The sequence below is a fragment of the Trachymyrmex cornetzi genome, unplaced genomic scaffold (assembly GCF_001594075.2).
Source record: "Trachymyrmex cornetzi isolate Tcor2-1 unplaced genomic scaffold, Tcor1.1 scaffold39, whole genome shotgun sequence".
In the NCBI taxonomy this organism is placed as follows: Eukaryota; Metazoa; Arthropoda; class Insecta; order Hymenoptera; family Formicidae; genus Trachymyrmex; species Trachymyrmex cornetzi.
The window spans coordinates 355,402-366,555 of NW_017298640.1; the positions used below are offsets into that span (position 1 = coordinate 355,402).

The following is an 11,154-nucleotide window of genomic DNA, read 5'->3' on the forward strand; positions in this document are numbered from 1 at the left end:
ACGAATTAAACCGTGAAATATTCGATACATTTTATTGTGCTATTGATAAAATAAATTTTGGGCATTTTATCAATTGAAATATCTCACTTTTATATTTAGATTAGAATAGTGTACAACAGCCTTAATGTGCACTGAATGCGCACCAGTGCAATCAGTGAAATACGCTATAATTCTTGTTCCTCTATTGTGCGCAGGCCCTAATACTTGGAGGCGGGAGCCATTAACTAAAGAAGAAGACGAAGAAGTAGCACTACACGTAGTCGGTATGACATATATTCTAACCTGAATTATCGTGAACTTTAACGCTTAATATCTCGGTTCGCAGGGCAGAGCGGCGCTTTTTTCTACCAGATTCTTTCGTTTTATGGAAAAACGCGTCGAATGAGTATAATTTCATCGATTTTTAAGAGGATCGACCTTTATTGCACCTTTACCTATTATTATTATAAAGATCTTTCTTTTGCAGAATTTATTTTAGTTAAATTTTAATTTTTTTTTTTTAATTGAAATATGAACGAAATAGAAAGCTTACGACAAAGAGTCATAGAGCTCGAAAACGAGCTGCAAGAAAAGAGAGATAAAAATGTGACAGTAACAAGGGGAAGGATCGAACATATGTCAGATGAAGTAGTGGATTCAAATCCATATAGGTAAGTTTCAAAATGTTTCGTCACTTTTATTATTTTAGTATGTACAAAATTAGAGGGTTTATAGGTATGTTATTTTATGTAATTCGTTACTGTCACTGTGTGCCTTCCAACAAGTGACACAATGGATCATTACATCCTTGTTGTTCGCCAATGTTAAACAAAGATGACAATCCTTGCGTCACATCGTGTCGCTTGTTGGAAAGCACACACTGATACTTACAATAGAAAGATAATAATATGGCCCCTATTCTCGAAAAGTATCGTATACGAAAAATTAGGGAAATACTATAGTATGCGTTACATATATTATAGCACTTCCCTAGTTTTTTGTATGCGATGCTTTTCGAGAATAGGGGCCCATATGCTTTCCAGCAAGTGAGACAGACTGCACAGTGTAACACATGATCTGTTTTCTGTTCCTGCACTAGACTGCTCTAGAACTCACTCTCGCTTTTGACAAATATCAATCGTACATCTATCTCACTCTAAGTTCTAAAAGTGTATACTAGTTCAGTCACAGAAAACGGACCTACAGTGAATCATTATATCCTTGTTGGCCAATGTTAAACAAGGATGAAATAATCACTGTGTTAACTGTGTTATGCTGTGTTACTTGCTGAAAAGCATACACAATGATTTTTTATTTTTTTTATAATGTTATTAACCCTTACCATACCATCTACAATTTGGTACCTCATCCATACCATCAAGGGTCACTTCAAATCTCTTCGTTTTTTTACCTCTTCAAAATAATTTTAAAAATCTCTAAAAATTTACCAACATACTTTCAACTTTATAGAATACATATTGACTCTTTATTTTGGAAAATAATAAAATAGTAGTATAATTTATAATTATCGAAAGACTCAAAGAAACTTGCACGAACAGGAATTGCTCGGTCACTCGTTACCCATATCAGTACAGTAAGGGTTAAAGTAAGATATTAGATTAAAAAAATTACATTGACTACGTTTACACAATTCAATTTACGCCAAAGTTATTACACCGATCTTATGAAACTGGCCAATACATACAGTCATTCCATTCTTCACAGAAATAGCTATGATAGACCAGTTTGATAACAATGATGTTATAATTTTGGCATAAATCAAGCTATGTTAACATAGTCATAATTTAATAATTAACGTTAACTTTTCTTTATACTAAACTTATCTAATAACTTTTATAATTCTGCTTTACATTAATATTTTTATTCTTTAAAGATTTTCTTTACAAACGCAAATTTTATTAAAAAGTTTTATTAAACATTGTTTTTAAATGTCATTATTGAGAGTACATTTACTGCCAATATTGAAAGTTTATAATTTACATTATTATTATATATACATACTACAGATTTTCAATATTGGTAGTAACTCTCAAAATATAGTCCAAGGATGCTCTCATAATTCTTGGACCTTAGCAGAAATCTGACTTATTATCTTAAGACAGTGTTTTATGACTTAAATCTTATTTTTAGCAACGCACAAGAACTATCTTATGACTTATGTCTTATGGGCCTTCTACAATAAGCCATTAGTCATAAATCAGAAGTTAGAAGCTGGAAATTGATCAATTACAGTCGTCAATTTCCAGCTTCTGACTTTTGACTTTTGACTAATGGTTTATTGTAGAAGGTCCATTAAAATTATAAGTCAGCCTTTCTGCTACAGCCCTAAGAATTGACTATGAGTATAACTGGCCTAGGGCATAAAGTACAACATATTTTTCTCAATATTTAAATTTCAATTTAAATAAAATGTTTCTATCCAATCTTTTACTAAAAGAAATGTATAAAAAAGAATTTTCTGAGCTTTATAAATTTGTAATTGTATTTACTTTTTAATATCTTGCAGCCGATTGATGGCATTGAAGCGTATGGGTATCATTGAAAACTATGAAAAAATACGAGAATTAACGATAGCCATAGTTGGAATTGGTGGTGTTGGTAGTGTAACAGCAGAAATGTTGACAAGATGCGGTATCGGAAAGGTAGGAGTATGATAGGAACATAGATTATGTGTTAAATGAATCATTTAATGTTTTACTATATATTTCAGTTGATACTGTTTGATTATGATAGTGTAGAACTTGCAAATATGAATAGATTATTTTTTCAACCATATCAAACAGGCCAGAGTAAAGTGGAGGCTGCAGCAAATACCTTGCATTACATAAATCCTGATGTAGAAATTGAAATACACAATTATAATATTACAACTGTTAACCATTTTCAAAATTTTATGAATACAATAAGGTATATATACATTTACAAATTGAATTTTTTTAAATCTACATATGTTTTAGTGGTTTTACTTAATTTAAATTTATACATTTTTGCAGTAACTCCAGTTTGAAAAATGGCCCAGTCGACTTAGTACTGAGTTGTGTCGATAATTTTGAAGCTCGCATGGCAATAAACACTGCTTGTAATGAACTTAACCAGAAATGGTTTGAGAGTGGCGTATCCGAAAATGCAGTGTCCGGTCACATTCAATTTATTATGCCTGGTGAAACAGCTTGTTTTGCAGTAAGACTTCAATTATTAAATAATTAGTACCAAACAGTTTATTTTAAGTGATATATTAGTTTTTCCACACATAGAACTAAACATATTAGGAGAAAATGTTTCAAACGAAAGTTTTACACTTTTTAGATGTAAGCGATATCGATCGAATCTCAATTGCATAAAATAAAATTAATGTACACTTGAACTTATTGTATTGACTTTTATAGACATTACACTTTGTTGATTTATTTTCACTAGAGACTGATTTCTGATTAGAGCTTGATTATTTATTAAATATCTCGTAAAATATTAATTTTCCGATAGCTTTACCATGATACTTTTATATGCAGAATAGTTACAGGAATCATATTATGTTAAAGAAATCATAATTCCATTATAAAAAATGGCGATAATCTTCATATGATCTTTTTTCAAAAATTAATTTTATTATTGTTTGCGTTCCTTCATACTATACAATTTTTATCTAACGTATACAATTTTTTCTATAAAAATAAAGTAGTTTTAGGAAGGTAAATTAAAGTGGGACATATATATACAGTGTTATACATATACAGTGTCCCATTTTAATTATCAGACAAATATCTCGTAAAAGACAAAAGTTTTATGGACTGAACGGGGAATAATGATAAAATTAGTTTTCGAAAAAATCGATATTTTAAAGGCTATTTAAAAAAAATGAAAATATATAATTTTTTTACTTAATATGATTCCTCTAATTATTCTGCATAGAAATGTATTAAATAGTTACTTTATTATTTTTAATATTTTAGTCTAACACTGCTGAAACATATTGAAATATATCTACAATATCTCAACTATTAATATTTTTTGATAATACTTTTATGCAAAGGGTAATGAGCTGAATTAAGCGGGGAGCACAGATTCTTGCATAACGCATAACACATGAGGCATAAGAAATTGAACCAATCAGAGTTCTTTATTTCATAGAAAGGGAGGAAATGAAGGACTTCGATTGGCACATTTTTTTATGCATTACGTGTTATGCGTTATGCAAGAGTCTGTGCTCCTCGCTTATATCTATGTAAAGAAAACATACAGTTGTTTATCATTCAATATTCAAAGGATGTCCGAATACTTTGGATAATGCTAATGTCAATAGAACTGTAACTTTAAAATCTCAATTCGGAAGTATTTAGAAATAATTTCATTATTGTATTAAAAAAAATTTTCTTTAAGAATATAATCAAGTGTAAGAACATGTAATAAAAAATTTTTATAATTTTAATATGATCTAAACAACATTCTAAAAGGTTATACTAACATTACTTACTATATAACACACGACTTAGAATTCTATAGCTTTCGTATAAAATATTTTTTTCGAAAATGCTTCATTTTCAAGATAATTGACTGTACCATTTAAAATAAAGCCCTATGGCCCGTATTCAGAACGCGCTTTTATCGATAAAAGCACTTGTATCGAGAACGCACTTTTATCTCTGAAATTCTATAATATGCGTGACGTAAAGTATGGTATGTTAGCGTGCTAACATCGTTGTAAGCGCGTTCTGAATATGGGCCTATATATTTGCAAATTATATATAAAAAAATAATATACCCATCTCAAATAATTATTAGGTAGTTTTCTTAACTTGATTTATTCTTGACATTTTATTTTGTGTATAGAAGCATTATGATAAAAACATTAGGAAATAAATACTTGAGCTTCGAATAAAGCTTTTTTTATTTCAAAAAATGCTTTCGTTAATTCAATAGAAATATTTGTGTACCACTTAAAACAAATTATTGACACATAAAAAATCACTCTATAACGCTTTTTAGGCTTTCACATGTATCATCTTCAAAGATACCAAAAAGTTTGTGAATTATTGCCATGTTTTTATCTATTGCTAATGCCAATCATTGCAATTATCCATTGTTTCGTGAACCTTGTCATTCATTTTATAAGGGCGAGGTTCACGAAACGTTGGCATTAGTAATGGATAAAAATACAGTGATAACCTGCAAACCTTTTGATATTTTTGAAAATCACTATGATTTTTAATTTTATTTAAAAATATTCTATAATTATTTTATAAAAATTATTCTGCAGTTATTTTAATAGTACATTTGAATTTTCAGTGTGCTCCACCTTTGATTGTAGCATCTAGCATTGATGAAAAAACCTTGAAACGTGAAGGAGTATGTGCTGCATCATTACCTACTACGATGGGTATCGTAGCAGGCTTTTTGGTACAGAATACTTTAAAGTTTTTACTAAAATTTGGCAAAATATCTCATTATTTAGGTTACAATGCTATGGAAGACTTCTTTCCAACTATGACTTTGCGACCAAATTCAAATTGTGATGATGAATATTGTAAACAAAGGCAAAAAGAATATTTGGCAAAGCCAAAAATTCAACAGCACCAAACTGCTATTATTGAGAAACCTGTACATGAAGATAATGAATGGGGTATATAAAATATATGCACGCGCACACACGCGCGCACACACACACACACACACACACACGCCCGCACGCACGCACGCACACACATACATGTATACGTATACAGAGTGTCTTGTAAGTTTTTATCAAGCACTTTGTGCAGATAAAGCAGACTAAACTGAGTCGAAAAATCCTCCACCACACACGCGCGCGCGCGCACACACACACACACATTTTGCAATTTTCACAACGGTTAACAAGATATCAATTACTAAAAATCGTTTAATATTTTCAATAATTTTTTGCTCAAATATTATCAACTTTACAGAAAAACAGCAAGAGACAAAAATTGTTTATTTTTTTCTCAAAGTTTTGAAAATTTTTTCAGAATTTTTGAATACTGTATTTTCTCATATTGATAAAAATAGTTGCCAATAGGAAAATGTAGCACTAAAAAGTTGATAAAAATTCACAATTTTTGGTTTTTACAGTTTTTCTGTAAAGTTGATGATATTTGAGTAAAAAATTATTGAAGACCAATATTTGACAATTTTTATAATTAATATCTTATTAATTATTGAAAAAATTGCAAAATGGTACAAGATTTTTCGACTCAGTTTAGTCCGCTCTATCTACACAAAAGCGCTTGGCAAAAATTTATGAGTCACTTTGTGTATACAAGGGGTGCGTTCAGAGAGCTCACTACCAGTGCTATGTAGCGCTACCACTGTTCAGGGAGTTAACTGATAGCACTATGAAACACTATCGTGACGTTATTGTTGGTAGCGTTTGACGTCATGACTCACGCTACAAATGCTATTGCCAAAGAGGTAGTGTGTTGATAGCGTAGCGTTCGTGTGCTCTATGAACAGCGATATGTAGTGAATACTGAAGTGAACATTGTTGGCTGATACTTCGAAATTAATGATCACAATAGTATTCATTACACTTAGCTTTTAAAATAGATTACGTGGAAATGGAATTGCGCGATGAAGAGTTACAAGAAAATTATATGTTAAAATTGAGTCCAACGGATGTCACATTAAAGCAAAAAATTATAAGGTTATGGTTGTCCAATATTTTGTAATTATACAGTTTAGCTCAAAAATCAATAAAATTAGACTAGTTCAACGCGTTTTTGCATAAAATGAAAGAATCTAGCAGAATCTAAAGAATCTTGCTCGTGCTCCATTTTGCTGTATATGGTGTGGTTAGGGCTAACACTACACTTATTGTTCAGAGAGCTTGTATTCGCTAGCGCTATTTTGGCTCCGTGAACAGAGATGGTAGCGTTAACATTAGTAGTACGGTAGTGAGCTCCCTGAACGCACCCAAGGTGGAGCATTTGAATCGTCCCAGTCAGATATCTTAGACCTCTATTCAGAACGCACTTACAACGATGTTAGCGCGCTAACATGCTATAATTTACATTACACATACTATCGAATTTTAGAGATAAAAACGCGCTTTTGTTGATAAAAGCACGTTTTGAATATGAGCCTTAGAAACTAAGAGACATAGGAAAAAGTTTTATATAAAAGTTGTAGGTTTTTTTGGGAAAAAGGTTTTTAAATAGGAACCACTACTTTTTATTGCATATTCTTGTAGCTGAACAATATAATATATTATAGGACCGTATATGTGATAACACAAACTATAGAAATCAAAGCCTTAAACGGTCTGCATACGTAGTATATAAATTCACACAAGAATCATCAAGCATTTAAGATCTAGTTAGACCGTTTAAGGCTTTGATTTCTTGTAGCCGAAGTTGAGACATTTTTCAAAACATAATAAAGTATTTTTTTCATTAAGCACTTAACCCCTTCACCTACAATATCGTGTGAAACTCGTGGTAAGGAAATCGGGCCAAACATGAGTAATCACGGGTGAGAGCCGTGAAAATCAAAGGAGCCAAACATAAACAACGATTATAACACACACCATCGGAACTTAAATTATAGGGCAAGGGGTTGAAATGAAAAAATATTTTGTTATAGTGTTTTGAAAATGTTTTGACTTCAGCTACAAGAATATGCAATAAAAAATAGGTTCCTATTTAAAAAACTCATAAACAAAATATAAAGAGCATTCAGCCACGCGCCAGATGTTTTTTGCAAATGTCATATATTTAAAATTCTTGCGTTACATATATAAATTATAGTTTCAGCCTATATTAGGCCATCTTCAGTATACAATATAAATAATATAAAAATAGTTCGCAGTCATAAGATTAAAAGAATTGAAATAAACGATCAATGATTCTTAGTCATAAGATTAAAAGAATAAATTAACAAAATTTTTTTGTTCAAATTACAATCTACGCTTGTGTATGTTGCCCAAAAATCTTTACTTCTATTCGTCCGTAAAAAACTCATGATGACCTTGATAATGCCCCATATACAAAATCTGTTATTTCCACCTTCTTTCCCCTAAGAAAATTTACAACTTTTATATAAAACTTTCCTATATCTCTCTTAGGCTCGGTTACATCAACGTTACTTTGACTTTAAGCGAAACTTAAAACTTTCTCTGTCTTGTTTTAAAGCAAAAAAGAGACAGAGACAGAGAGAGTTTTAAGTCTCACTTAAAATTAAAGTAATGTTGGTGCAATTGGGCCTTAGTTTTTGAAATATCTGCCTGAGACGATTAAAATACCCCAGTCTGTGTGTGTACCTGTGTGTAAATATGGATAGTTACAATCTCTACTTAAAATATTTTTTAAATAAATTTTTTTGTTTGGCCCATTAACATGTAACGATGTAACTGTAGTTACAAATTGTCGATGCGAGTCTAGAGCATGGCTGTGAGTATGGTGTCTTCTTCCATCATGGTTGTGCGTACAACTAATTACATTTTAAAGTATACAAATAATTGTGTGTGTGTATGTATATATATATATATATATAATTAACTATAATTCTCTCTGCCCCCCCCCCCTGCTCCACTATTAGTTTCAATCTCTGCTGATTTTCAATTGAAGATCTGTATTATATAAAAATTATATGTATTTAAAAAATTTGAATTAATTGCATGCATAATTGTACATCAACTCGCATTAATCATTAATTTGTAATTACAGTTAAAACATCTTATTTACATCTTTGAACAATATTTTTAAATATTTTTCTTAATAGGAATTTGCTTGGTCGATGAACGAAGTGATCATTCAGATGAAAAAGCAAGTATATTATCAACTCCAGGTGTGCGACAAGCGTATACTGTACCAACGCCTACTTATGCAACCAATTTAGAAGAAGAACAAACTATTCCTGAATCTACAGGATTAAGTTTAGAAGAATTAATGGCAGAGATGAAATCAATTTGAAGATAATTCAATGTAGACATGCTACATTTAAAAAATGTTAAACTTCTTTTATATTAACACAATATATACTCTATCATAGATATATACAATTATGTGTTACTTATAATTTATAAAATTATCTATATGTTTGTTACAAAGGAAGTAATTTTTTAGTAAGAGTACAATATTTTAAGTAATGGTAGCAATTTCATATTAATAAAAAGATTATTTAAGATATATAGTACAATATTAATTTTCATAATTTGATATAAAATAAAAATTTTTTTGAAGTATTTATATATTTTTATATTGATTAATAGTATTTATTAATTTTATCAAACTTTTATAATAATAGATATTGTATAACAAAATTATACATCAAATTTTTCAAAACACAGAGATGATCCTTCTTCCTCATACTCTTCTCTTGTCACTAAAAGATTAGGAAATATTGTATCTTCTGAAAGTTTTTTCCCACCAAACCATGCATAAGTAACTGGACTAAAAATAGGAAGAATCTTATTAGTCTTATTAAACTTTTCACAAAATAAGAAGTAGCAAATGTAATATATACACACATATATATATATATATATATATATATAATACTTTTGTGGTAAGTAGACGTTGACAGAATATTCAGCTGGAGCTAAACTTCTAACTTCTTTGTACACTCTGTCTTTGAATCCTGGAAACTTTGTATTACCACCAGTAAGAATAATATTGGATAGAAAATGGGGCCATATTTCTTCGCTACAAGCTTTTATGGAATCCATAATGGCTTCTGGAATACCCATTTGTCGAATGCCAACATCTGACGGATGAAATAATATTTCTGGTATTGCAAATCTCTCATTGGTTAAACGTAATATTTGCTGCTCGTTGGGTGGCTCAGGGTCTTTAAGATATCCACGTCGAAGAGTCGTATAATCTGGCAAAACATAATCTTTAATAATAATATTATTCTCTAATTTATATCTGGCATGTTCCATATCCTTAAAGAAGTCCTGTGATACAAAACAACAATCTTCTTTCACTTGATTAATTACGTATGTTTCATCCATAACATGCAGCTGACGGTAAGATATGATCTCTTTCAGATGATTTGTTAAAAGTTTGCCACCTACATCTATCCTTCGTATTCCTTCCTTTACTTTTGCATCATTAACATAAGGAATAATGTGTGTAAAACTATAACCACTATCTACTACTATACAACATTTTGTAGTGGGATATTCCATTCTATAATTATAACACGAAAGACTTGCTGCATTTATTCTTAAGAGACTGTGACATTCGTATTCCTCAAAGAAGATCTCTGTCATAGCTTCTTGAATACTTGGAAAATTAAATATAGGTTCGGTCACTATCACAGATAACTGATTTAAATTAACCGAACAAGAGTCTTTTGAAAACATATAGTCCCATACAGTTTTTTGAATGTCCCAATTCACTAGGTAACCTTTCTGAAAAGGTAAAATATAAAATAGTCCAGAGGCGTCTCTGCACTCTTCAATTTGATTTCCAATGAAAGGTCTGCGACGTTCACTCTTTGCTTTCATTATACAATTCGGAACAAATCTAAAATATTTTCATCAATTAATAAATGCACCATTTTTTAGTCAGTTGAAACGTAAACGTTTCTTTTAAATAATAGTAGTACTTACTTGGGTGTCTCGTTGGCTAAACCAACTTTTGCTGTACAAGCACCATTATCAAGAATAAAAGTAGAATTAGTCATATTTAAAGAAATATATAGTAAATGAGATTTCAAATACAATTTTAATGTAATTGTCAGTAATAAAAAGGGGCATGCCACAAATATTACTCCTGTTTGGTCTTCCAATCAAAGAACCCAAGAAAAGGGTCACAGCACTATGCAACGAATGTGGAATTTTTTGGCATGGTGGAAATATATAATGGGTGCTTCCCAATTGCAATATCTTCTTCTTTTTCTTCTATATTCGAATGGCCCAGGTTCCAATGGGTGCATTCAGCAGAAAAGAGCGCTACTAGAGCGCTCGCTGTTATTGGTGTATTCTTCCAGATCTAAAATTCTAATTGGATGATTTAAAAGAATACACCAATAACAGCGAGCGCTCTAGTAGCGCTCTTTTCTGCTGAATGCACCCAATGTGATTGGATTCGCGTGGCCAATCTAAAGGGCTTCACACATGAAATGCATAACAGAGCATAAGCATAACATAAGACTGCTGGACCAATGAGCATCTAGCATAATGTCGCCATATTGATT

General features: G+C 30.8%; 2 protein-coding genes across 2 annotated transcripts; one reads left to right on the plus strand and one right to left on the minus strand.

Moving 5' to 3' along the window:
- The first annotated feature begins 229 nt into the window (after window positions 1–229).
- On the plus strand, window positions 230–9,040 carry Uba5 (Ubiquitin-like activating enzyme 5). The gene is made up of 7 exons (XM_018511958.1): window positions 230–385; window positions 467–650; window positions 2,507–2,642; window positions 2,711–2,907; window positions 2,994–3,180; window positions 5,284–5,617; window positions 8,731–9,040. Exons 2-7 carry the CDS (start codon window positions 511–513, stop codon window positions 8,919–8,921), a joined length of 1,185 nt encoding a protein of 394 aa, XP_018367460.1. The 5' UTR covers window positions 230–385; window positions 467–510; the 3' UTR covers window positions 8,922–9,040.
- Window positions 9,041–9,271: 231 nt separating this feature from the next.
- Arp6 (Actin-related protein 6) lies at window positions 9,272–10,771 on the minus strand. The gene is made up of 3 exons (XM_018511931.1): window positions 10,568–10,771; window positions 9,510–10,481; window positions 9,272–9,401 (listed from the first exon to the last, which is right to left on the minus strand). Exons 1-3 carry the CDS (start codon window positions 10,639–10,641, stop codon window positions 9,272–9,274), a joined length of 1,176 nt encoding a protein of 391 aa, XP_018367433.1. The 5' UTR covers window positions 10,642–10,771.
- Window positions 10,772–11,154: the final 383 nt, after the last annotated feature.

Bases quoted from the DNA above. Each gene is read 5' to 3' on its own strand.
- Uba5 (XM_018511958.1), top strand. From the start codon at position 511: ATGAACGAAATAGAAAGCTTACGACAAAGAGTCATAGAGCTCGAAAAC. The intron at 651-2,506 runs GTAAGTTTCAAA...AATATCTTGCAG, and splicing joins GTGGATTCAAATCCATATAG to CCGATTGATGGCATTGAAGC. The intron at 3,181-5,283 runs GTAAGACTTCAA...TTGAATTTTCAG, and splicing joins GTGAAACAGCTTGTTTTGCA to TGTGCTCCACCTTTGATTGT.
- Arp6 (XM_018511931.1), bottom strand. From the start codon at position 10,641: ATGACTAATTCTACTTTTATTCTTGATAATGGTGCTTGTACAGCAAAA. The intron at 10,482-10,567 runs GTAAGTACTACT...AAAATATTTTAG, and splicing joins TTAGCCAACGAGACACCCAA to ATTTGTTCCGAATTGTATAA. The intron at 9,402-9,509 runs GTATTATATATA...TCCTATTTTTAG, and splicing joins AACGTCTACTTACCACAAAA to TCCAGTTACTTATGCATGGT.